General features: G+C 53.3%; 1 protein-coding gene across 1 annotated transcript; it reads left to right on the top strand.

Annotated features, from left to right (window-relative positions):
- The first annotated feature begins 227 nt into the window (after positions 1 to 227).
- Positions 228 to 26,092, top strand: Tsp66E (Tetraspanin 66E). The gene is made up of 6 exons (XM_037224708.1): positions 228 to 517; positions 7,973 to 8,071; positions 10,986 to 11,114; positions 22,104 to 22,286; positions 23,345 to 23,533; positions 25,547 to 26,092. Exons 1-6 carry the CDS (start codon positions 458 to 460, stop codon positions 25,694 to 25,696), a joined length of 810 nt encoding a protein of 269 aa, XP_037080603.1. The 5' UTR covers positions 228 to 457; the 3' UTR covers positions 25,697 to 26,092.
- Positions 26,093 to 27,693: the final 1,601 nt, after the last annotated feature.

The following is a 27,693-nucleotide window of genomic DNA, read 5'->3' as shown; positions in this document are numbered from 1 at the left end:
CCATGCTCTGGTCGGCCAGCCCGACCCTGCCCTCCCCCCTCCCCACGCTCCCGCCGCACAGTCTGCCGGCGCTCAAACGTCGTCCGCTCGCCTCCCCCCTCCGTGCATGTTCCGTCCTCCACTTGCCCCTCCCCAGCGACGGCGACGCCGAGCGGTCGACCGCCGAACTAGAGCCGCCAGTCGACCCGGCCGGCCGAGCGTCGTCCCCCACCGCTACCAGTGCCAGACCTGCGACCGGGAGGGAGGCCGCGCGCGGGGCAGTGGAGGGGCGGGCGCCGACGGACGCTCCAAGCAGCTGTTTCTGATCGCGGCCCAGGGTCTCGCTGATTGGGGCGGAATAGCTTAGTGCCCACGGACCACACACGTCGGGGAGTGATGTCGATACTCGAGATGCGCCGGTGATAGGACGCGTAGTGACTTCATCGATTCCAGCTCGCAACCAGAGTTAAGAACAGACATGTGCGCCGGAATGATGTGCATCAAATATGTCCTCTGCATCTTCAACTTCGTTTTCTTTGTGAGTATCTGTGCGAATAGGATTCGCAGAAAGGAGAGGAGTGGCATTGTGCGTTGGAAAGCTCTCTTTGTCCGGACATCGGTAGCCGATTGTGGTATGGCATCTTATCATCTATTATAATTATTATTTCGTTGTTATTATCCATGTTGCTATTCGCCGTGAACGTTTCCTCAGTCGGAAATATCCTTGGCCTTGAGGTACCCGAGCCGGAAGCTATCGATCCCGCTAAACATAGCCAAAAGGACACTATACCTTTGCACTTCCTTCCAGACGTTCAACAGGTCCGCAGGTTGACGTGCCGTTCACGTGGCGGGTGAGCCAACCGTCAGATCACCGGCTGTGCCCGGCCTTGGCCCGCCCGCGCGACCTTGTCGCTCCTCCAAGGTGTCCACCAGACGATGAAAGGTCCGGGCTCGCCGCCGCCAGAGCACTGACGGAAGCCGGCCGGCAGCCAACGGTTCCGCTTGCCGGCAGCGTCCCAGCACAAATCGATAGACCGGGGTGGACTATTTGTTTATCTTGGTCGCTCATCGCCGCTACCACCAATGCCGTCCTGGACATCGTGGAAATCGGCACTCGGGATCAGTTCAAGGCGGTGACAGGAAGAGGACGGTAATGGGAGCGAGTTTAGATAAAGTCAACGTGCCGTCCAGAAATGGCAAGGTCTGCTTGCTGTCGACGGGAAAGGTGGATCTTTTTTAACTCGGAGCGTCGAAAATAGCCGGCTTGAAAGTACCAGAAAATGCTGGTTAGATGCTGGCGTCATCGGAATGCATTATGGAAATGCTCGACGTTTTCAGCAGCGTTCATGGACACGAGTGCTCCGCGGTGCGCTGATTGGCTCTAAGGCTCAAAGTGCCGAAAAATAGGTGCATTTAAAGTCTCTTTTATCTGCAACAGGGAAACCGGTAAGGTTGTCAATGACCTTGTCCGGAATGTTTGTGGCTTCTTTACCAACTTGATTTGGAGCTACAACGAAAACGAGCCAACGAAAACAAGCGACAGACCGCATTCAGTTTTGCGGGTATCCGTTCGCGGGAAAAGGCATTTCGAGAAGGTATTTTGAGTAGACTGCTCTCACACAACTGGAGAGCAGAAGAATTGACTAGTCTCACACGATCGAAGATAAAAAAGAGGCTTCTCGGACACGACCGGATACCGGAAGACTTGACTACTCTCACACGACTGGGGTTTAGAAGACGAGACGTGCGATGCGTTCCACATTTTGGGTATCGGGACTGTTGTCGTTGTAGCGATGTTGTGTCCTGAGTTGCAGTGTAGTTTAATCAGTGTGGGCGTGAGTTTAAAGTACGGTCTCGTGGTGTAGCTCTCATCTAGTTGTACCAAAAATGAGCCATTGGAACAGAATTGGCCTGTTATGCGGTGCGTTGAAAGAGTTTCTGAAGAATGATGGTGTGGTGTGAATTGATTTTTGCGATGTTGTGTACTGAGGTGCGGTGTAGTTAAATCAGCATGGGCGTGAGTTTAAGTACGGCTCCGTGGTGTAGCTCTTATCTAGTTGCACCAAAAAATGAGTCGTTGGCACATAACTGACCTGTTATGCGGTGCGTTCGAAGAGTTTCTGAAGAATAATGAGGTGGCGTTAATTGATTTTGCAAAGAAATCCAGCGGTGAGGTCATGCCATGGGTCCCACTGCGAGGTCATGCCATGGGTCTAGCTGTGAAGTTGTGGCATAGACCCAGCTGTGAAGCCTTGCCATGGGTCCAATTGTGGGATCATGCCAAGTCCAGCTGTAAGGTCTTGCCATGGGTCCAGGTGTGAGGTCATGCCATGGATCCAGGTGCCAGAATGTCACCGCTATATTGCATGTATAACATCGTTTATATATTTTATTAGCAAGAAAAGTGATTCAAGGCGGCCCGTAATTGCACAGTGTGGTAAACAGAGACTAGCTAGGACCACGCCTGCCATTTGTTCGTACGCTGAGTTTCCAAAACCCAATGGAAAATTGTTATATATGTGAGTTAGCAGTTATGTACATTCAGGTCTGCTGATTACAACTTATCCTATCTTTTTCCAGACTTCTGGATTATGCTTATCATCGAATCTATGCTGTTTTAGTGGGAATATAGCCATATAGATTTGCTGATCCGGGGTAAAGGTACCTGGTGAAAAGCCTAGACTGGAATACACTGAAAGACTGGCTTTCCCCTTCCGCATCTATGTCACTCGACATTATCATACGGGCTTCATTTATGCACCGTCCCGAGTCGTCCTTTCTAGCCAAATGTGATCCCAAACCAGTTTTGTACATTTTGGTGATGTCACTTTTGGCATCGAGACCCATGGATTGAACACACTGCCCGATTTGTCGGCAAAAATCAATCAACACCGCGCCAGGATTTATTTCGCTGTGGTTCACATCACACTACCTGTCGACTCCCCCTCCCGACTCCCCCTCCCGACTCCCCCTCCCGACTCTTAAATTGTGATGCCACGAGATTGGAGCTACACCACGGACTTATGATTTACACCGCGGTCGCCCGGTAGCGCACACTGCACTACAGTGCGACACACTCCATGGCTGCTGAGGCAAGGCTTAGTGTGAACGTAGCCTTGATAGACTATCATTTCGTTCCGTGAGAGCGGATAAACGGAGCACCGAGCGCGCCTGTCGCTTGTGCTGCTCTTTCTCGCTGTCACTCCAAATCGGGTCCGCTGAAAAGTCATGAAGTGGTAAAGCGAACAAGGCTTGACTCTGTAAAGCTCTCCAATGAAGTGGACCAAATTTCTTGCACTCTGCCGCGCAATAGCTCTTTCTTTTCCGGGAATTTGAGTTGAGGGGCTTTCTGGGAATTTTGAGTTTGAGAGTAAGCATCTGCCGTGACAAAGAACATCAACTTTGGTCGTCGCATTTAGGTCCTCAGAAGAAAATTGGCTTTATCACGATCCATTTTCATGGACGGTTTTTCTCGTACACGTCTGGCACGTTGAAAGAAACTTGTCAATAAGACTGACAGACATTGAAGAAATGTTTGCAAGGCTCAACCATTAGCTTGTACCGACCAGCCTCTCCCTTGGGTATGTGGCGCTCGTCAGCAGTGACAACAACTTTTGGCTCTCGCTCGATTTCCCGCCTCATATTTTTTTCTAATTACATTGTAGGTAATGTCATAGTCAACCAACGCCAGAGTTCCTGTATAAAAAACAAACTGATAAAAGTCCCCTTTTATCAGATAGCCAAACACCCAGTTTTTCGAAACACTGCACGGGACATGATGACAAACTCTCCGCTAACCGCGAGGACGAGACGCTCCGTCAAGATTAGCCAATCACCAGGAAGAGATGACGATTGGTTCACCGGGGCTTCTGCTGACCGAACACCGCTTATCACCGGCCGGCCCGTTGCCGCTTCAGTTTTCATCGAACAAATTACCCCAGATGGATCAGCATTGGGATGCACAATCCCGGCGTTAGTCCCACGTAGCAGTCACGCTGTGTGGGGTAAGAATATAAAGAGATTAGTCCATGCATGTGTTTTGGTTTTGGTGCAGTTTTATTTAACATAAAACTGCGATGATAGGCAGTCTGTTTATCGTTGCAGCAGCTGCCCTACAGTGATGTACCACGTGGCCATCGTGCCATGTCTGTCTCGGTCTCACGTCGCTGTTGACGAGACGTCTAGCAGGCATCTCTAGAACTGCTTCACAATGGCGGCCAGTGGCTGCCTGACGTGTTTTTTAAGGCTAAACTTTACTGTTCAGACCGCACGCATGTGTAAATATGTATACATACGAGTCTTTCCAAACTTCATCTTTGCACCGCAAATACTTGACTCGGGATCCGGAATGCCCCCTCACTCCTGTCCTAGCTTTGAGAGGGTCCACGAGTTATGATTTTGTCTATACCGCTACCGAGGAACAGGTAACCAGGAGTGCCCGTCCCTCTATCCCAACGACGCAGTAAACCGTGCGGTAACACCAGAAAACATAAAATCAAGTCGCGGCACTTCCAGCTAGGAGGAGGAAACGAACGTAAAGAAGCAGGCGAAGAGGTGGTGCAGACCCGAAAGAATTGTGTTGCGTAAGAAGCAAGGAAAAACCATACATTAGAAGGCTTGAAGTAGTCATTAGCCGAAGTCAGCTAATGGCAGCCCGCTATAACCACCCAATGATCTACAACCACTCATTTACCGTGTTAGTAAGGGTTGCAAAGTCACACAAGTCGGAGGGGCAAATTACCTGGTCATTTTCGTGCTGGGTTTTGAGCTGGATATCCAGGGAGTCCACCTAGCTAAGCGGAGCTTGTTGCTGGAAGAACTCCCGGAGCCAGCGCCATGAATTTGAGTGCATATACATGACTTAAACTATATCAGAACGTGATTATGGGTCATGAAGGAGGTTCAATATGAAGTGCGTTACATATGTGCAGCGCAAAAGATTGCAACATCTTCGAATATGTTGGTTACGTTAATACGCATTCACGAAATGCTTGCGGATGATATTCTTAACGATGTTTTTTGATGCAGAGGTATCAGTTATTCTTGGAAAATATGAAACCATAATGTCGTTCCACAGGTTAGGGCTAAGGCAAGATGTTGTAAATAGTCTATAATTACGATTAGAGAAAGGTTGGTCTCAATATTTTACTCCCCTCATATCCATGTCCTGTTATTCGTAGACCTTGTATATTAAATCGGATGATGCAGGGAGCTGTGAAGTTACACATTTGTGCATCACAATTAACATTTGCGATTTAGCGATGTCCGATAGTTTCAAAATTTTGTGTCGTTTAAAGATTGGCTCGGAGCGTAGTGGAGGATGCACATTTTCTATCAGACGTACAGCCCTTTTTGCAAATTTACCAACCGATCTAGTGAAGAAGAATAATTTACATCCCAAATCAAGTGTTATAGAGTAGATATGACATTAAGTACCTAACCCTACTTATTATTCAAATATTTTTACTTAATATCCTTGCAACAAAATGAATGGGGCTCGTCAATAATATATTTGTCAATGAGTACACCAAGGTATTTCAGTCCTTTTTTCTCTTCAGTAGGTTAATTGTTAAATTGCACATTTAGTTGGAAATGCGAAGTAAGGGTAGTGTAATGCTGTGTAAATGTTTTTGATACGTTCAGGGAAAGAAAATTAGCACTACAGCAGGAAGACATTAGAAGCAAAAGCGTATTGGCGTTGTTTAAATTTCCACATTACTTTAATTTTTGGAAAAATAATCGCAGTATTATCAGCGTAAGAGAGGCAGATCATGCTACTGCTTAATTTAGGGAAATCACTTATGTACCTTAAGAACAGAATTGGGCCGACAATCGATTGTTTGGGTTGCCCCCATTGTTACGTTTTTGAATGCTGGTAGATAATTCCTAATTTTTGCATATTGAGTTCTGCCAGACAAAAAAACAAGAAGCGATTTCATGAGATTTTAGTCGAATACCATATTAAGTAGGTCTACGCAGAGGAAGGTATATGTTAACAGAGTCAAATGCTTTTTTTAAATATAAATACAAACCTAGTACATTTTCTCCGCTTTCAAAAGCCTTAGTGATAGTTTCCTGGAGAAGAATTGGCCTGTAGGTACTTTTGTTCTTCTGAAATCCGAACTGATTTTGGTGAATTAGGTGGTTTTGGTTTAGATGAAGGGACGATCTATGATATACAAGTTTTTCGAGAATTTTGAACATAAACGGCAAAATACTGATTGGTCTGTAATGACTTACAAATTGAGAGTCCCCACCTTTAAAGATGGGTTTAGTCACGTTTTCTCACTTTGATACATATAAGATACACTCATAACGGGAACAAGACAAAGACACAATGGGAAACCTATTGCTATACTCACATCAATATGCTCACCGCCCACCACCTAACAGTTTAAGAGTTGTGCAAGTATTTGCTTAGGGCTGGAAAGAGTTCGTTAATGAATATACTTTCCCAAAATGGAATGCGTCTTCTGTCATTGCACGTCCGTAAAATATCAGTGGTCTTGTCTTCTGTCAGTTGTTGTGTTAATGTCCTGTCGTCTTTGTGTCGCATGTGGTCCACCGGTGCCCCATCACGTTAGTGCATTGTCAGGCGTCGTAACAACGTCGTTGTGGTCACCAATGTAGTACAAGGAACGAAGTTTGCAGCCTTCGATGTTGCATTTGAATTGATACACCACATTGGTGCATTTTATGTTGTCGGGTTTGTCTGGCTGTTTCTTGTAAAACGTTAAAGATTTTCTTGTTACGGTGATAAGTGACGATGTCTAACTTGTGGTCGTTTTTGCCTCAACGTGTCGAGAGATAATTTCCCGTAAAGCTTTTTCGTCTTGTTTGTGTGCAGATATCATTCGATTTTGATAGTACAGTTTGACGGTTATATATACAACTATATATAGATGCCCCATACACACACACGTATATAGCTATGAATATATATATATATATATATATATATATATATATATGCGTATATTTATGTATCTCTATATGTATATGTATAAGCTGAATGTCGGTTATGGAGGACATATGAACTGAGAAGTAACAGCAGGACAATTCTTTCGTTTATATCTAATGCGCGTCGTAAGTGATGGCCAGACCGGCAACATCGAATCATGGGCGGCAAGCTCTGCACTGTTTCGTCAGTTGGTTTGCCCGCGGTGCTGCGTGCGATCCCTGAATTTCCGTAATGTTGGACGACAAATTTTGAAGTTACGTTCATATTTAGCGGAAGACAACGTATGGCAAATTTTGAATGACATGACGGAAGGGATCCACTGTCTCGGTAACAAGTGCTGAATGACATGTAGTAAGCAAGTACAGGCTGGTCGATCTCCCTCTCTCTATTACACTGGCGGTATTCATAGCCTAGCACGTGTTCATCCCTTGGCTGCACAAAGAGCACGTGTCGAAGGCGGCGCGCTCGCGGAGGGGTCGGTGACTGTGCCGAGCGTTACTGGGGTGATGGCACGACCGGGCCGGCCGGAGCCCCGTCCGACGAGCCGGCGCTTTGTTCCGCGTCCTGACACCGATACACGTGGGAAGTCGCCGGACTCCGGCTGGGACCCATTCAGTCGTCAATTTATTTCTGACAATTGAGATATTTCAGTTACTTTGGCGGCTGAGACCACCGGTAACAATCATTCCATCGGCAAGTCTGGAGGGATATATATATATATATATATATATATATATATATATATATATTGTGGAGCCATGTCTACGCTAATGTTCACAACCGCGGTGATCTACGCCAGTGGCGTCTGCCGACGGCTCCTCACCGAGTGTTCATCGATCAACGCCATTGGCGTCGCACCTTCGCACGGCGGCTCTGACGGCGCCCTTTGCAATTCGAAAGCCCCACAGCCACTGCCGTCTTCTCTGTCCGGCGCCGCTGGTGGGACATCGCGCGCGGATGACACGAGCGGGAAGTGCCGGCTGACCCGGCGCCAGCGGCCGGAGCGTGTGACGGTGCTCGCCTTTGTTCCAGTCGGCCGGCGCCGCAGTTCTCACAGTGGGAATATGGCTGTCCGTGGACAAGACGTCGTTCACCATGCTGACCAGGCTGAGCCAGGACGAGAGTTTAGCGGTGAGTCGACTGCCGCGAAGGACGGGCGTCACGTGGCGAAATAAGTATAGCAGTACCGTTTGCCTGGCCGTGCGATGTATGTCACGCGTGAACGGTGGATGAACGGCGCGGACATCTGTCGTGGCCTGCCACAGCGGCCAGGCCGGGGCTTTGTGTCGCCTGCCGTGGGACGCGGAACGTCTCTTGCGTTTCCGCGTCGGCAAATCTCTGGGCCGCAACAGCAATGTGATTCGCAACATGAAACTCAAACCAGCCTTCTCACCCAAACCGTGAGCGCACAGTGCAGTTCACGGGATGAAGCATCCACCTCATGACCTACAGCAAGTGGGATCGAGACTGGCCGCCGGCTCTCTGTGTGTTACTGAGCTGACATCAACCACAAACCGCATGAGATTGGTGCAACGCTAATGACCATAGGAACTGCGCGGATCGCTAATTTAGCGATTTTAAGAGAACATTGAGCAATAAGCGGGCCTCTCGTCATACTGCCGGAGTTGGCACCGCGCCAGGTGACCCTGGCGTGCCATGCTGCCCGACCTGACACGGTGGTAGCCCCGGTGTACCATGCCGTCAGAGCTGACACACGGTGGTAATCCTGGTGTACCATGCTGTCAGAGCTGACACACGGTGGTGACCCCGGAGTACCATGCTGTCAGAGCTGACACACGGTGGTGACCCCGGAGTACCATGCTGTCAGAGCTGACACACGGTGGTGACCCCGGAGTACCATGCTGTCAGAGCTGACACACGGTGGTGACCCCGGTGTGCCATGCTGCCCGAGCTGGCACGGTGGTGACCCCGGTGTGCCATGCTGTCAGAGCTGACACGGTGATGACCGTGCGGTTTACTTAGAGTGTTCAATGAAGCTTCACTTATTAATTGCAGCTTGCCATTGGCACCGCACCAGTTCCAGCCTCTAAGATGGGTACTAAGGCTGCTGCGCAAAACGCTGGTGCCTTTGTAATACAAAATGATGCAGGCTTCAGGATACCGCAGACATGGTGGCTGCCAGTTGACAGACACCAAGCGACAAAGTCTATAGCCGGCGATATAATTCACAGATTTATTTTTGATGTTGGATGCTGAGCTGGCGCCGAGCCCCTCTGCATGAGCCGTTTTGCATAAGTTTAGGCCTGCCAGAAAAATGGTTTAGTTAAAGCTGTAGACGATTTTGCTTGGCCAACATTGTTAAGGCGATGTACGTTTAGAAAAAGCCCTACATTCCTCGTGACTGGTACCGATGACCGCTGCCGGGCTTACCACCTGCCGTGTCCAGCCGGGGCCGGCCAGGTTTGCGTGCGCCTGGACGCCAGGGGCCGGCCAGGTCTGCGTACGTCTGGACGCCAGGGGCCGGCCAGGTTTGCGTGCGTCTGGATGCCAGGGGCCGGCCAGGTCTGCGTGCGCCTGGACGCCAGGGGCCGGCCAGGTTTGCGTGCGTCTGGACGCCAGGGGCCGGCCAGGTCCACGTGTGTCTGGACGCCAGGGGCCGGCCAGGTCTGCGCTCGCCTAGACGTTAAACGTCAACGAAAGTTCTCGTGTACAAATTTCTGCACGCCATTACGTCCACGCAACAAACCCTGAATGCGAAAATTGTTATACATTACTTCAAATGTAAGCACTTTTAACGCATGAACTACTACGCGACAAAAGTTTTAATGCGAAGACTTCTACACATCACTTTTTGTACAAGAGCTGCGTTCTATCTGTCGTCAGCACGTTTGTTTGCACTAATCACGGTCCAGTAATCGCCCTACGTCACGTCACGTGACGGCAGTCGAGTGGCGTGTGACGTCACGCACCGGCTGACAATGATGCCATAATTTTTTGTCAGCCCGTCAGCATGGAGAGAAAGCGCTACCAGGTAAAATCTCTGGCTGGAGCGGGAGTTTCATTTGGTAGCTCTTGCGTTGGCAAGTACGTTTGGTTGGGTGGAGGCACTTGTTCCTAATTTTGGGGGAAATGCGACGTGAGATAGATAAGGAGGGAACTGAAATGCCCAGAGTAGCCGGGAAGAGGTGAGTGACAGTGATTGTTGAGGTGTGTGGTTGCGTTACCCAATAAATCTATCTAGGGTTATAAGTAAACTCGTAAAATGAGAGGGAAGAAATTAAAAGGGATTAGAAATGGGAAGAAGCACTCAACGCCCGGATGTGATGATAACGGTAATACTGGAGCAGAAGCCACACTTCGAAAGACCACTTTGTACGTAGTGTGTCGGCGGTAAGCCAGGTTTAGTGTGGTCTAAAGTAAAAAGTAAGGAAGAAGAAGGGAAAGTTAAGTTGAAAATCTTTCCCGTCAGCCCACACATCGAACGCACCGTCAGCACTCGTGACGTCACGCATTCCAGCTGACAAACGTGCTGACGACAGATCGACCGCGGCCAAGAACATCTAGCGCATCAACTCCTACGTGACAAACTTTTGGCGCAAAAGCTTCTTACGCGAGTCAGTTAAATGGGCTCCCATTGACAGTAAGTTCCTTACTGTGCTGAGTAGAGTCCCGCGTGCCTGAGAGCGTGCAGGGCAGGTGCCGGTGGCGGCCGTGTCTTTGTCGCGCCGCCCGCCGCGGCCGCCGGCGGCTCCTTTGTGCCGGAGCGGCCGGCGTGAACGGCGGCCCGGCGCCGCCCGCCATCCCCAGCCCCGCGCTTCCGCGAGGAAATGACGGGAGCTGCGCCGCCGTGACGGACTCATGCAAGAAGCCCGGACTCAGCATGTACGAGCGGTTGCGGAATGCTCGCATTGCAATGACAAGGAAGCGGTCGTTTTCTGGCTCTGGGTGTGGGAGGGGGGAGGGGAAGGTGGGTTCACGCGTTCATTTGGGGGTGGTTGCGGGACACTCGCGCTGCGCGTACGACGAATAATCCGTTTTCTGGGTGGTGGAGCGTATTTTGAAGGCTCGGATTTGTGTGTTTCAGCTATTCAACGACGCGTCGGTAATCGAGCAGGGGGCCTACATCCTGATCGCCGCCGGCGCCCTCATCTTCATCATCGGTTTCTTGGGGTGCTGCGGTTCCATCAAGGAGTCTCGACTCATGCTTGGCCTGGTGAGTGACTGAGCCTATCAGCTCGGCTCACCTGAGCGTTAACCCGGGATGGGCAGGCGAACGGCGCCCCGTGTTGGTGTGTTGATGAACGTTTACCCAGGATGTGCAGGCGAACGGCGCCTCGTGGCGATGTGTTGATGAGCGTTCAGCCGGTATGTGCAGGCGAACGGCGCCTCGTGCCGGTGTATTGATGAGCGTTCACCCGGGATGTGCAAGCGAACGACGCGTCGTGTCGATGTGTTGGTGAACGTTTACCCAGGATGTGCAGGCGAACGGCGCCTCGTGGCGATGTGTTGAACGCCGAATGGTACTCTGCTGTGTTACTACAGCAGCCGTTGATGGTCCCGGACGGCCGCCGACAACGTGTCTGACCGCAGTCTGACCGCTGACAACGTGTCTGACCGCAGTCCATCCGCCGACAACGTGTCTGACCGCAGTCTGACCGCAGTCTGACCGCTGACAACGTGTGTGACCGCGGTCTGACCGCCGACAACGTGTCTGACCGCAGTCTAACCGCCGACAACGTGTCTGACCGCAGTCTGACCGCAGTCTGACTGCCGACAACATGTCTGACCGCAGTCTGACCGCTGACAACGTGTCTGACCGCAGTCTAACCGCCGACAACGTGTCTGACCGCAGTCCAGCCGCCGACAACGTGTCTGACCGCAGTCTAACCACCGACAACGTGTCTGACCGCAGTCTAACCGCCGACAACGTGTCTGACCGCAGTCTGACCGCAGTCTGACCGCCGACAACGCTGCCGCGTGACGCAACAATGTGCCAAGGCGGCTTTTGAGAGATTTCTCGTCCTGAACGTGTCTAGTTCAGCCAGCGTCATGCCAACACAACACGGCTCTCGAACTCCCGCCGCGGCTACGGTCGCTGGGGTCGCGTCGTAACCCTGCCGTCGCCCACACCGATCGCCGATTGCGGAGAAGGGAGCGGCGGAGTGCATGTGGGCGGGGCTAGGACCCGGACCTTCGCCCATTAGACGGCGATCATACCGCGAACGTAATAGCACGGGAGAATGTCGTGTCACAGACGAGTCGTTACAGAAGCAAGCCGTCAGAGACTGGAGTATCGGCGTCCGAGACCATGCTGAGGCCGGCAGCGTGGGCACGCATGCCCAAACAGTTGGGTTACAGTTGGTGTGGCCTGTTGCGTCACCATCAGGGCCAGCGGCAGAACAACGGAGTTCTTTGTAAAGAAAAGCACGCAGTACTGAATGTCATGCCATACATACCAGTTGTATGGCCATGAGAAGACAACTGAGGTTGATTTTGTTTTTCGGTTTGGTTTCCCATCCCAGGCATGTTCAGTTATGTTACATTAAATGGAGATCAAATGTCACTGATCAGCTCATTAGGGCTTGTCGCACATTGCAGCCAAGCTTGGTGTCGATATTGTCGGAGCTCGCTTGCTGCCTTATAGTTCAGAAGAGGACAGGCAGTACATCCTGCCACGGCTGACCGTGCCCACCCGGTGCAACGCGCGCCAGCTCGTCCACAGGCGCTGCTCCATATGGCCGACCCCCCCCCCCCCCTTCCCCAGCTGCACGTCGAGCAGTGCGCAGCGCAGCTCGCGCTAGGCCCGGCCCGTCCGTCACAGGGCTCCATAAATACTCGGATCTCGTGTTGCGGCCGGGGGGCGGCTGTTTGCGCTACAGGCCGGCGACGCCGCCGGCGTGGCGGCGGCTCGGGTAACCGCCGGCTCGCGCCGCCCTCTCGCCGCGCTATTGGCAACTGCATCGAGCTGCGCCGACCGCGGTGGACTGGACCGACGCACGGCGACCACGGCGCTCGTTCGGTGGTCTTCCGCCGCCACTTTCTGGCCTTTCTTGCTGCACACTCTGTTGCTCGCCCGTTCCCTTTTTCTGCTTTATCGTTCCCATGGCTTTTTATCTCGCTCTTTTCTGTCATTCTCACTCGGCGTTGCTTAAACTGCTTGCCCGCCTACAATGCATCGCTTCATTGACAGGAACGCCAGTGCAATTAAACCAATACAATGGCATGAAGCAATATGCCGCGCTGCCGTCAGCTGGTGTAGCCAGGTCACGGTCCGCCCCACACAATGGCGAGCAAGTCTGGAAATGCACGTCACGATGACTTCCTGGCGGTCGTCACGAGCGGACTGGGTGTTGGTGTGGCACGGAAGCGGCATCATTCTCGCCGTCACGCCACAGGCGCAGGCTCTCCAGATCGGTCCATGTGTCGGCGTCTTGCTTGCATACCCGGCTGGTGCATTGGCCAAAATTGCCTGATCGACTCGATTCAGAACGATTAACTGCACTGTGTATACACCGGCGCTCTTTGTGACCGATGGCGACCCCGGGTCACGGACGAGGCCGACTTTGTGGCTAATGGTGACCCCGGATCACGGACCAGGCCGACTTTGTAGCTGATGGTGACCCCGGGTCACGGACCAGGTCGACTTTGTGGCTGATGGTGACCCCGGGTCACGGACCAGGTCGACTTCGTGGCGGATGGTGACCCCCGGTCACGGAAGAGGCCGACTTTGTGGCCGATGGTGGCCCCCGCTCACGGACGAGGCCGACTTTGTGGCCGATGGTAACCACGGGTCACGGCAGGCTGACTTCCACATTTGTTGGCAGGTTTTCTATGCGACGTGATTGTCTGTGAGAGGTTCTGTTCTCTTCCGTCCGTCGTATTAACCGCGGACCAGTACGATCCGCCACGCATGCATCATTTCCGTCCCATTCTGACATGCCCGGTGGGATTTCGGCGTGGTGCGGGGCGCATTGCGTCCATTCATCCCAGCGCAGCGCCATGCGGCACCGACATGCCGCCACGTCCGACATTCGCGGCCTCGGGCCAGCCAGCTGAGGCCATGTGAGCAGACCGTCAAAGCCCGAGACGGATGGCGGCCGGCAGGGAATGTTGTTTTCCGGCTGATGGGGAGGGACGCCCGCGTGCCGAGGCTGTGACGCAGGGAGGCGTCCACCGTCATCGGTGACTGACTGACGGCGAGCCGCCAGGGTGGTCACGACCTGTCCGGCCGCCACATGACGTCATAGTTCAGCGCCCGTGCGACCCGACGAAGTGACCTTTAGGCCGGGCGAACCTGAGTATCGTATGGGCTTTTCATGGCGGCCACCTGTGGTACGGAGTGGAGCGTAAAACACTGTAACCATTAGAAAAGTTTGCTGCAGGTGTGGCGCCACCGGGTAAGGTGGGGACACGGTCACCCACCCCGTCTGTTGTCAGACCGGGCAGCGAGCTGGTCTTTTTGCCCATTCTGAAGGAGTTTTGGGAGGCCAGTCGAGACCCATGACAGGGGCAAAGGCAGGAGTTCGCGACGGCGGGACTCACCAAGCTTTGGTAAGACAGTAGTGATAGCCTTATTCCTAGTAGAAAATTCAGGAGAATGGAGAGATAGATGCGCTGATATTTCGGCCACATGCCATTCTCGGTTTCGATAAAGGTATGTTGCCGAACCATCAGCACATCTGTCCCTCCATTCTCCTGTTTTGTTTTCTGCGAGGAATAGGGCTATTACTTCTGCCTTATCTATCTGCATAATGTTTCTCGCGAATGTACTTAACACCTTACCCAATCCGGTTTTGTGTATTTTTTCAAGAAATGCGGGTAGGCGGCCTCCCTGTCATTGTACGGGATTCGACGGACCACTGCAGTACGGTAACCAGTCGAGTGACGAAAGGCCAGATGCAGTGTCAAACAGGCGTGAACAGCGGCCGAAGCGAGGGCGTGTGGGACAGAACAGCGAAGCTACTCCCGATTACAAAAAAGTGCTGCACAAAGAGCAGACGATTGCCACACGGCTTACCGTAAGTGTAAGATGGGCCCTTGCGAGGACCTGCGATGGACCCTTCTTAGGCCTGTGACCTGATATGGCTTTTCCGACTTTGAGATACTCACTCTCGGTGCCTTGAATGGGCTCGATCCCCGAACAGAGCCGGGGCGTTTCTGGCTCTGAGTTGGGCCATTTTCATACCCGAGACCTGCTCTTTTGGGTCTGAAAACTGCCTACCATTTTGCTGTCCTGGAATGGGCTTTTCAGATCAGAGCTGGGCCCTATCTGAGCCTGTGATGAATCTTTCCCGAACCTGGATGGGCCGTTGCCAGGCCTATGGCCGAAATGAGCCTTTTCCAGGTCTGAGCTAAATGCTTACCAGGTCTATGGGCCGACAAAGACTTCTCCGGATCTAAAGTGCTTTGTGAGCCTAAAATAAGACCTTTCCAGCCGTGAGTCGATTGGGGTTACCGTGGTCGAGGGCAGACTCCAGTTGTGCGGGGATCGATATTCCATGCATCCTGGATGGTTGGGGCTCATGATGCGACAGGAAGTTCTCGTCATGACAGATGTGGTGGTGGTTTGGTCAGATATGAGGCGCCGTTCAGTTCCCTTGCATGACTGGATGTAAAACTCAGCTGGTCGCCGGAATTCCATGTTTTAGCGCAGCATCTCTGTCATTCATCCTGAAATGGAGCATGAGGACGCAAAATATTGTTTAACTTGCTGTGTAAAACGTTAATAGTAATGCGATCAACTACCACACTCTTTGGACTTTTGCATATATTCCATGAGAGCTACATATAGCGGACATCTAACGGTCTTGGCGGACATTTGTGAAAATACGCCTGCATTTTACTAAACTGGCAATATCAGATACGGGCTTGTTGTGCTCTACATCGATCTCTAGAAAAACATTCACTTAGTTGTCTTTTTTAACCCAGGTGTCTTCCGAAACTGACTTGAAGTGGGAACGTCAGACCAGTTACGAAAGTCGGATGAAAATTTTTGCTTTAGCAGTCTGGTGCAAGGCGAAGGCAAACTTGGAGGACGAGGTCCTTGTTCACACATTTTACATATAGTTGTGCAGGACACACATGCAAACCGAACGAAACGGTGTATACACCTAATTCAGCGGTGCTTCAGAGTACCATATCGGAAAAAACAGAACTGACCACGCCATCGGAAATGTGCCTTGGAAATATACTGCATTTATGCAGCATATATATATATATATATATATATATATATATATATATATATATATTGTACGCTTAGCGTCACCTTTAATCTGAGGGGCCGCATCACTTAGGAAACCCGCCATGGAGAATGATTAACACATTCTCAAAACAAATCGTGGCATCGCCCCTGTGCGCTGGTTGTAAGAGTGCGAAGTTAGTGCGGTTTGAATTTGTGTAGGTTTTGCTTTAAATTACAAGTAGGAAATGCAACGATGTGACAAAATATGAGAAATCAAATCAGCGACGGGCTTCGTAATACTGTCCGACGTATGTAGCGCGCTGTGATGAATGGACATACGCGAACTCGCTTAAAAGGAAGCCTTAACAGGCGAACTTCATCCCCATTACAGAAGATACCAAAACATTTAAAAAGCAAAGGCCTTGCACTCAACAGCTGTACTAGTTGTTGAGTGGTATATAATGTTTTTCATAATTATAAATATCAGACGGGATATATGTATGTATATATATATATATACCCATCTATCGATTTTTGAACATATATTTATAATATAGCTTAATCGGACGGGAGACCTTGGGCATGAACGGTTCTACAGTTAGCGGGTGAGCCGATCCTCTCCAGCATTCGAACTGTCATGAAACACTGACCGTCTTCAACGTAGTGTTCCACTCTTGGATACTTGCAAACGAGTCCGTACGTCCGGCCGTTCTTTTGCTATACAGATGTGCTGTTGTTACGTTCTGCCATGTAGTTTGCATATTATATATATATATATATATATATATATATATATATATATATATATATAACGGTCGCTGGCATGATCCAGAACATACCTTTGCTGTAATAATTTTCGACGCAGCATTAACTTAAACTTGACGTTGATTCCGAACATAACTCAAATTCGATGACGTCAGGCCCTGATCAGAGTGGACCAGGCGCAGTCGCACGTGCTTCTCCGCCTGGCCTGGCTTGGCTCATCCAGACTGGCCAACATGATCACATTGCCGGCATGACGAGCTTTCGCCCTGCGAGTTGAAGCGACGAATAGCCCGAGAGTGGGCGTGTCGGCCGCCGGGGCTGGGTGGGGTGCGCGGAGGTAGCCCGGTGGCCGGGACCGGCGGCTCCAGGCCAAGGCGGTCCGGTCGGCAAAAAACCGCCCGCCGCGCTGCCACTCGCTAGTGCCGGAACCTTCCGCGCTGCGTTGCTGCCGATGGCTATTCTGAACGGGGCTCGGGGCGGGCGCGGAACTTTAGCTACGGGAGGCCCACGCTCGTCATCGGAAGGAGGATGTAGAGCGGTGGACAACTGTGCGGCAGAGCGCCTTCACCAGCGTCGGGCCGGACAAGGACGGGCTGCCGGCGGGACAGCACTGTGGCGGCTTGTCTCATCGACGCGTTCGACGAAAACGCCTACCACTGCTGGAAGCCGCCGGCTGCTGTGGCGGCGGTGGGCCGCGTCACATCGCCTGAGGTCCACAAGGGTGAACAGAAGAAGAGGTCCGTGGTTGGGATGCTGGCCGGACTGATGCATAATGGCGAGCGGCTCCTGAACAGTGTTAGGAGCGCCTTTGTTGGAACGTTGTTATTAACGACATGTACGTCAAGGCAATGCTTAATCTTACGGTAGAATACGTATGAGGGCGTGACCAGCGTATTCCAAACTAAGTACATAATGCACCTTGAATTGAATGGGCACCAACCGATGCCTGATCTTGCGTGGTGAACATTGGAACCCGCTGATTGGACTGGGCCCTTTCATCCACGTGATCCCTTGATGGGTGAATCGAAACCGGCCGGACGTACGGACTCGTTTGCAATTATCCAAGAGTGGATCACTACGGTGAAAGTGGCCAGTGTTCCGTGATAGCTCGAATGCCGGGGTGGACCGGCTTGCCTGCTGACGGTCGAGCCGTGCATACCCAAGGTCTCTCGTCCAGGCCAAGCTAAGCCAAGGAAGCGTGACGGAAACAGGAGGCTGACGGTAACATGTAATGCCTGCGTCGATATCACTCCACTGTCGGCAACGGAATTCACTCTGCAGGTCGTACAAAGCCAGGCCCTGTTGCGACCAGCCGTTCGTGTCGAGGACGTGATAACCTGGCCCGTCCGTGACCAAGCGCGCCCCGGACTGCCGGCTCCGCACCGGCAATCTGATGCAGAACCTGTTGAGCGGGGCACGGGGGGCGCGCTGTCGGCCAAATACTCCGCGCCGCGGCGGCAGCCGGCTCGGCAGCCACCCCGCTCTGCGTGTCGCACGCGTGTCCCGCCCTCGCTGCCGATGTGGGGGCGGGGATGAGGCATGTGCTGCCGAGCCTGCACGACAGGCAGTCCCAGCCGCAGCCCCAGCGCGCGCCGGTGCGGCAGCGGACGGTACGAGTTTTCGTTCACCCTGGTCTGATAGGTTCTGAAACGCTTTCACCTGTTATGCTTTCTCTGGCATCTTCGATTGCTCTGATTGGCTTCGGTGTAGCATGGAGTTGGACGACGCACTGTTTCAGATAGAGCGCAAGTTGTTGAAACATTAGGGACCCTTAACCAGCAATGAGCCGAACATTTCAGGGAGTCGTTCGCCGTCTGGCCTGAGCACAACTGTGACGCTCGTGTCCGGCCCATCCCGTCACGACCGTGGCGGCCCGGGACCGTTCGGCGGCCTGACTAGACGGTGTGGCGGCTGCCTCGGCAGCGGCCTGCGATGGCACCGGGTCGGCACTTTCTCTGTCCACCAGAGGGCGGGGCCTCGGCCCGGTCCTGTGCACTCCCCTGCTGGCCGGCCGGCCGCCTGGCGCGCCGGGGCTGTCCCGTCGCGTCTGCTGCTGCCGCTCCGCCGCCGCCGCCGCCTGGACGGGCCGCGTTGTGGTCTGAGCGTGTGGGCTAAGACGGATGATTGAGCAGGGGGGGGGGAGGGGTAGGGGGGGGGGGGGACGACTAGCGCGGAGGTGTCTGATAATGATGGCCTGCAGGCAGATTGGGGATCGATGGACGTCCGCTCGTAGCACCGCCGCACTTAACCTGACCTTACAGCTATGCACGTACTAGGATTGACTGCGAGCTGAATGAAACGCGTGTTTATTCTCTGAAGTGCAATAGAGAACAGGCCGTCAACTTTGCAGATGCGTTACTGCACTCAATACATGCCAACACTCCGATGGAAACAGCGCTCGAGACACAACAATACACACACACGCTCTCAGCGATCGGGTCACACAATGTATACTTTTACATCATGTTTGCACTGGGACCTGCCGTCAATAGTACACATGGCTGCGGCACAGATACACACCAGGCCCAGAGAAGCGCGGTTGCCTCTTCTGACAATGCAGTTTGAGCCGCTGCATGCTTCTGAAGTCCTAGTGATACGGGGGGGGGGGGGGGGGGGGCGTGCACCGACCACCAAAGCGCTTGCCCACTCCTTGTTTGGGCCTGTGGGCACCATGGTGGCGAACACTGTGAGTCAGAGCTATACACAGCACAACGGTACTAACAACCGTTCACTAGTCCGATGAGCTCGGCAGAATGCAGGCCAGTAGGGGCGCGATATTGCCGCCGTCCGAAGGGCTCGTTACAAAGGCTGGCGAACGTCGTCCTTGTAGGGACCGCATGAGATCGGGTGAAGATAAACATCCTGAGCACGAGGCCCTTGGTCCGCCCGCGGGCTTACAGTTGGCAGTGTACTGACCGTATCACGTGTCGTGCGACATAGGAGATCCGGCAGGACCGGAAGACCGCCGGGCCTGGGGGTGCAGGAGGACCTGGGGACCGGGGGATCAGGAGGGCCCGGGGACCGGGGGACCAGGAGGCACGGAAAATCTAGGGAGCGGAGAAAGGGAATACCATAGGATCGGAGGGCCGAGAGGAGCGCGTCTGGCTCCTCTGCAAGCTTTGTGAATCACACGACACATGTGAAATACGTACGTTCGAGATTCAAAATGCGATAAGCGTGCTCTCGTGAGATAAGTTGTCCTTCCGCGTCAAGTATGTTTCTCCGTTGCGCTTACGATACCAAACTGATAAGGGCAGTATCAACATCAATGGGTCCGCAAGCACCAAACGTAAACCAAAAGTCCACCCGTCCGCGTTTGCTGGTAAGGATGTGATGCCCCAACCGAAAGAATTCCATGCCGTGATCAATCAGCGTGAATTCGTCCTGATTTCGGACCTGGATTAACCTATGAAAACCGTACCATTTGTACCTGTATTCGTGCTCTTCCGCTGGAGTGGCCCGCCGATCGCTGCTGCGGGGCACGCGGACCGCTGTTGTGGGGCCCGCCGGCCGCTGCTGCAGGGCCCCCTGCCGCTGCTGCGGGCCACATCGGCCGCTGTTGTGGGGCCCGCCGGCCGCTACTGCGGGGCACGCCAGCCGCTGTTGTGGGGCCCGCCGGCCGCTGCTGCAGGACCCGCCTGCCGCTGCTGCAGGACCCGCCGGCCGCTGCTGCGAGGCTAGGCTGCCGTCTGACCTTCGCCGCGACGTCCCCGGTCGTTAGCGAATCAGCCCCATTACGGCCAGTTGTGGCCTAGCCGTCCACACCGCGCAGCAGCTGTCGGACCACCGCTTTCCCTGGCATCCGGTCCGACCCTCTCAGATCGGGGCTGACGTCCCGTCCGACCCTCTCAGATCGGGGGTTGACGTCCCATCCGACCCTCTCAGATCGGGGTCTGACGTCCCATCCGACCCTCTCAGATCGGGGCTGATGTCCCATCCGACCCTCTCAGATCGGGGCTGATTTCCCATCCGACCCTCTGATCGGGGCCGATGTCCCATCCGACCTCTCCGATCGGGGGCTGACGTCCCATCTGACCCTCTCAGATCGGGGCTGACGTCCCATCCGACCCTCTCAGATCGGGGTCTCACGTCTCGTCCGACCCTCTCAGATCGTGGGCCGACATCCCATCCGACCCTCAGATTGGAGGCTGACGTCCCATCCGACCCTCTCAGATCGGTGGCTGACGTCCCATCCGACCCTCAGCTCGGGGCTGACGTCCCATCCGACCCTTAGCTCGGGGCTGACGTCCCGTCCTATCCTCCGCAAGATGGCTGGATACCATACAACCGTCTGTGGTATGCAGCGCGTTGTACAGGAAAATAATGATAAGTCGTTTTTAAAAAGAACGGGATGCTTGTCGTCTGGACTCTTTTATGAACGCCAGCAACTGCAATGGTCGCGGGACTCGAACCAGGGCCCTCCTCGTGGAGTCAGACACTGTAACTGCTTAGCCACGACGCCCCCTGGGCGATGGGCAGTCACCACCCCCGACATTCTGTGTGGCGCTGACGGCACTGTGAAAGCAGGTTCTATAGACGATGGGCAGTCGCCACCCCTGACATTCTGTGTGGCGCTGACGGCACTGTGAACTGAGGTTCCATTTACGATGGGCAGCCGTCACCCCTGACATCTTGTGTGGCGCTGACGGCATTGTGAACGGAGGTTCTGTTGACGATGGGCAGTCGCCACCCCTGGCATCTTGTGGGGCGCTGACGGCACTGTGAACGGAGGTTCCATTTACGATGGGCAGCCGTCACCCCTGACATCTTGTGTGGCGCTGACGGCACTGTAAACGGAGGTTCTATAGACGATGGGCAGTCGCCACCCCTGACATCTTGTGTGGCGCTGACGGCACTGTGAAAGGAGGTTCTATTGACGATGGGCAGTCGCCACCTCTGACATCTTGTGTGGCGCTGACGGCACTGTGAACGGAGGTTCTATAGACGATGGGCAGTCGCCATCCCCGACATCTTGTGTGGCGCTGACGGCACTACGAACTATTGACGTTTGTGGCAACCTGTCTGTTGTAGCATGGTGATAATGGTTACGGATGTTTTCCGTGACCACAGCTGTCTCTGTACAATGCTAGATTTTGCACATTTTTGTGAAGTGATGTCCGGGTCCACACTGAGTGTAGAGGACTGGTACCCACAAACGGAGCCTCCTCGGCGTAGTGGAGGGATAGTGTCCTTTTCTACAGTGGAATGATAATGGGGTGCCCGTAAATGATAATCCTCCATTCTGCTCCACAGTATGGAGGACTGATGTTGATTGTGTTCCTGCTGTATATCGCTGCGGCTATACTGGCCACCATATATAAGCAGGAGGCGGAGAAAGGTCTCAAGTCCTTTCTTCAGTTCACCATCAGTGAATGGTACTCCACCAAGGACAAGCCCAACACGATTACCGTTTCCTGGAACGTCGCCATGGCTCAGGTAAACCCCGTGCACGCGCACGCCATGCGCTGCCGACAGACGCCAAAAGGCTTGGAGAACAGCCATGGTCGTTACCGGTTACTTTGCAGTGCTGGAGGAACCGGTGGTTCTGAGGCCCGCGTCAATAACGCTGGAATTCTGGGAAAAGCCGTAATCATAATGCAGCTCCGTCAGCGGCTCGGTGCAGCGCAGGTAGGTTGTGGCCTCTGGCAGGGACATGCACACTTACGCTCGGGTTGGGAAGCGTTTGTTACATGTTTGTTTAGCTGGCCGAGGAAATGTAGCATCAAGTTAACAGAATGGAGCCTATTACCGACCGTGACAAATCAGCTTAAGGTAGCAGCTGGCGCAGTGCACCCGTCAAATATCGACAGTCGGGACAATGCGTTCGGCTTATGCCCGGCCAAGTGCTTCAAGGAATTGAGGTCATCGATCGTGTTCGGAAGCTAAGCCAATGTATGCCCGCGCAGGTTCGTACTTCTGCTGGGTTCCTTTTTTCTTTCGCATTGTGTGCGTTGTCACGCACTTGGCAAGAATGGCCCGACATTTGTACTCGTACGAGGCACTTAATTCTGACAACAAAGCCATGAGTTTGTACGAAAAATTTTAGTTCCCAAGACGTCAAATGTTGGCCATATAGCGGCAATCGTTGCAACTTGTGTCCAGTTGCTTTCTCTGCAATGTCTGTTCTTATTCGAGATCCCTCCCATCGCATTTTTCCCGTCTTCTTTTACCATTGATGGTAGTACTTTCCTACACCGCGCCTCTGCTGACGCCAGTGACAGAGATTGGTTAGCGTTTAGACTTTGGAAAGATATTGGTCCTCTAATATTTGTTTCAAGCCCGTAACCCGTGATAAAAGTTGCCCAAAATCCACAAAAGCACAGCACATCATTACAGCAAGCCTGTGTTTTGTAGAAATGCAGCCTGCGGACTTTTCAGATAATCGTCCCAGGCTCCGCTTGTGCTAACGGCGAACGCTGCATTGACAATAGCGATTAGTTTGCGTAATACATGGACATTACACCATCAGCAGTGTGTATGGTGTTCGTTTCCAGCTGTCGTGTTGCGGAGCCAACAACTACACAGACTTCCGGAAGGCTGAGAGGTGGACGAGCAGCAAGCCGGCCGACCAGGTGCTGCCGGCTGCCTGCTGCCAGCTGATCGTCTCCAGCGACAACATGTACCAGCCGCGCGACCCAAAATGTCTGACCGACCCCTCGGCCGACAACTCGTTCTACCTCGTCGTGAGTCGTTCTACCTCGTCGTAATTTTTGTCATGTCCCATGACCCATGTCCCAGTTCCTTCAGCCCGTCGTGAGCCAAACGCATGCAGGTAACCCATTCCTGCGTTATTTTGAACAGGTGCCCTCGGCACGCAGCGTTGCCCTTGTCGTATGCGTCTGTGAGGTTTGAGTGCAATTCCAAACTTGACCGTAAAAATGTCCTAAAATTCACGGAAAGAAAGTCGGCTAAAATGCAAGGAATGCATAACCAGTAAGACGCCTTAAGTGGCAAAGTAATAGACAGGTGAGACCGTATGAGGCGTTGGCGTGTTCCCAGTTAGTATACAGTTGATTCCAAAACTTAGACTAGCGGAGGCAACAGCCTCCGAAACCCTTCACAAATGAATGTGGAGTGAACATAACATTGCAATGGAAAATTCCCTTATGAGAGTGAAGCAGTCCAAGATTCAGTGACTTGTTTTCACAAGAATTCAGAACTCACGCTGCTTGAAAATTGGCTGACTCTGGCCTTTTCTTGGTCTGGCATCATCAGCCGGAGACATCAATTATTTATGATTGCTTGCATTGCCAATGGTTATTGTAATCCTGCACACATTTTGGGGGGACATGATCCAGTGAGCTTGATGACACGCCCCGCGTTGTTTGCGTGGTCATCTTTTTCGCCTAAGTCACAATGTGCTGTGTTGGTGACCGGTCTCAGAAAGGGCGGCGCTTACTCAGACTCGGTCGGTTATCGATCGTCAGGCGGTGAGATATCCATAATGACGTACGCTGATCTGTTGGTTAAGCTAGAGGTCGTTAAATGTTCCTGTCACTCGACGTAGTGAAGTGGACGGTGCGGGATTGCGCGTGATATATTTTTTCAAACGTTTGTCACCCGTCTCTATGTATCGTATCCGTCCCGGCTTTAAGCAGCTGTCATCTATCCTAGATTACCCTTCCAGAAAAGAACTGCCAAAGACCGGGCGGATCGATGGTGTCCGTTCGAGCTCGCGTGACCGGCAGCATCCATCGGCTCGCACTTCTGCCAATACGATTTTCCGTTTTCCCGTTCGTCAAACTGTGTTGATTCGTGGCGTTGCAAGTGGGGGTTGTTATGACCAGGACCTGTTTCGACTCACGCGCGTTTTGCAGCTTTTTCGTTTTCATACACATAGCAAATTGTATGCGTCTCATGTAAACCCAAAGAGGAAGTCTACCTTTGTTAGCATTGCGATACCTCAGAAAAATCACGTCTTTAAAGCAGTGTACATGCAAATGCCTCGCGCCGCATAGGGCTTCTTTAAAATATGTCGCTTCCTTCTCCTGAAAACCGCATGAAGCTGCGACGGACGGTTAAAAAATTTGAACGTCTGAAAAGTATGACGGCCGGGCTGGGCTCATTAAGCTCTGCTGCATTCTTCCAGGCTTGCTCGTTCTACGGCGGCCCTCGCACTCCTTGTAGATTGGTCTTTGACGTGCGCATGCGCAGTACATACGATCATGTGTCATGGGATCATTTACAGTAATACTATTGGTGGTCATGCAGTGTTGTTTTGACACACAACCCCGTGGCCGCGATTTACGTCTGGTCGAGAAAGCCCGCATGTCACCATTGTATATTGGTGTTTGATATGCGCATGCACACCTCATGCGATCATATGTATGAGATCATTTACAGTAATACTGTTGGCGGACATGTCATGTTGTACTGGCCCCCGTCCGTCCCCCCCCCCTCCCCCATTGCAGGGCTGCGCCTCTGGTCGAGAAAGCCTAGTTATTTCAGTTGTGTAACACCCATCTGGTTGCACTTGAGACTCATGTGGCATGCCTTGCAATATCTGCATCACCGACATCCGAAAAGCAAACGGCTCTCACATGGCGCGTAGCGAAGCGGTGCTTCGCATTTTACGCGTTGAAAAACTGTGTAATGTTACGTTCACGCGCCGACCGATGCCTTGGTCTGAGCGGTTGTAGCCGCTGGCTAGTCTGGTGTGCTGCGAGCTGACCAGCACGGGACTTGGCTCCCGGCAGGGCTGCTACCACGCCATTAAGCGGCACGTGGTGAAGAACGTCGACATCGTGATTGGCATATGCGTGGCGCTTGGCGCTCTCCAGCTGATCGTCATCATCCTCTCGTTCTGCCTGTGCAAGATGATAGACCTGCGGTCAGACAAGTTCTGATGCTGTCTGATCGGGTGAGGGGCCGGCCGCCGGCCGCGCGGCCCCTCGCGTCGCCCCTCCCACCGGGGTTAGCAGCTGGCAAGGCCGTGATGACGGCGCACGGACGCGGCGGACGTCGCCGGCCACCCTGGGACCGTGTTTGACCGGACGCCAACTCCGCCGGTGTCAGGATGACGACCTTCGAGCGGACCCCCAGTCCAGGGGCCCAGGCGGCCACCATGTCAGGGCCACCTGGGAGTGACAGATGACCTCGGGTCAGAGCGAGCGGCGCGGCGTAACATCGGGTCAGTGCAGGCCAAGCGGCGTGACCTCGGGTGAGAGCGGGTGGCGCGGCGTGACCTCGGGTCAGTGCGGGCCGAGCGGCGTGACCTCGGGTTAGTGCGGGCCGAGCGGCGTGACCTCGGGTTAGTGCGGGCCGAGCGGCGTGACCTCGGGTCAGTGCGGGCCGAGCGGCGTGACCTCGGGTCAGTGCGGGCAGCGCGGTGTGACCTCGGGTGAGAGCGGGCAGCGCGGCGTGACCTCGGGTCAGGCTGGACGTCGGAGCTCGGGGGATCGGCTGTGAGCCTGCGGACGCGACCGGGCGCGGCCGGCGGCACGTGTCCAGACGCCTGCAGCGGTGCGCTTTCGAATCTCAGGCGAGATTGGCCCACAGATCTGGCCAGCCCAAAAGTAAGCCAGTTAGTGTATACGTCTATTGTCTATGCAGCAGTCAGTCACGCCGCAATAATGCAAAGCATAAAGCCAATATATAAGCATAAGCATGCATGCATAACAGCACGAGTCGTCACCATTACATCGCCAACGTTTACTGAGTCGCCAGGCACTTACAAACGCGTGCGCTGGCAAAGCCGTTTACGAAGGTGTAAGTTGTACTAGTTTGATATGTCATTGTCGTGGAATATTCTTACAATAAAAGCGCCGGCCATTCACCAAAGCCCACAGTCCTCGAGGTTTATTACAGACCAGACTGGAGCGACATCGCCAAATCCACGCGTAACTTCACTTCACTGCACGACGCCCGAACACACTGAAGGCGTCTACAAAACATGCGGCAATAAGTTATCACAGCCGTTCAGCTGAACACGTTCCGAATGGGGCCCGCCCTCGCATTACAAACGACAGGCAAGACGATACGCGACGCAGATCGCGGAAAACAAGCTGCAAGATCTGATCCCTGGGACCACGCATCTACCGTGGGCTTTGATCCGGACGTACTCGTCGCATGTTTTGATTCCGCAAGCCGAGCAAAGAATATCATATGACGTGCGTTACAACACAAGGTGTTTTTAGAAGCGCAGTATAACTTGAATTGCAACAGTCCCTTCCGGCTTCTACATGCTGAAGGAAGTTCACTGCCAAGTTCAAAAAGGAAAACGGATCAAATCAGCCATTTGGATTCCTGCCCAGCCATCCACACTGCCACAGTGCGCTCGTGACACACGCGTTCCCGAACCGACCAATTTGAGTGCGATATGTTCGCAACGTTTGTCTTTGGCGCGACGCACGTATGGACTATGAGATAACACTTTCCCACGTAAGACGCAGTGGACAATATTCACGGGCAGGCGAAAACTAGACATTCGGCAGTTACGTGGACTGAAACAATGAGCTAACGCGTTTGACGATCGCACAGAGCGTTGCCCAGAGGCGTCCCTGCAGATCAGACAGACAATGGAGTGGGCTGGCCCCGACACTCTGACACTGGCCCCGACACTGACACTGGCAACGGCCGCCCCTCAACGCCCCCACTGCAGTCGACACACCCATGCCTAGGGCTGGGACTCGGGCGTGGGGCTGCTCCGACATGCAACACTGTGTTGGTCCGCTCTCGACATTCAGACAGCGACGCGGGCTGTCCCTGAGCGCCACACACCGGGGGAGGGGGAGGGAGGGGGCGTTCCCGGACACCACACACTGGCCCGCCGCCGGGCCGCCCTGCGACACCGGAGCAGGGGTCCGCCGCCCAGACACGTCACCACGCGCGCGCGCTGGCCACG

The sequence above is a fragment of the Pollicipes pollicipes genome, unplaced genomic scaffold (assembly GCF_011947565.3).
Source record: "Pollicipes pollicipes isolate AB1234 unplaced genomic scaffold, Ppol_2.1 Scaffold_4881;HRSCAF=5763_pilon_pilon_pilon, whole genome shotgun sequence".
NCBI lineage: Eukaryota > Metazoa > Arthropoda > Thecostraca > Pollicipedomorpha > Pollicipedidae > Pollicipes > Pollicipes pollicipes.
Note: the sequence above shows the minus strand (reverse complement) of the source record. Positions and strands in the feature narration are given on the sequence as shown.

What these genes read in the sequence shown, in the direction of transcription:
- Tsp66E (XM_037224708.1), top strand. Translation starts at nt 458, where the DNA reads ATGTGCGCCGGAATGATGTGCATCAAATATGTCCTCTGCATCTTCAAC. An exon ending in TCTTCAACTTCGTTTTCTTT is followed by an intron (nt 518 to 7,972) that starts GTGAGTATCTGT and finishes CCTTTGTTCCAG; the next exon opens with TCGGCCGGCGCCGCAGTTCT. An exon ending in GGAACGTCGCCATGGCTCAG is followed by an intron (nt 22,287 to 23,344) that starts GTAAACCCCGTG and finishes GTTCGTTTCCAG; the next exon opens with CTGTCGTGTTGCGGAGCCAA.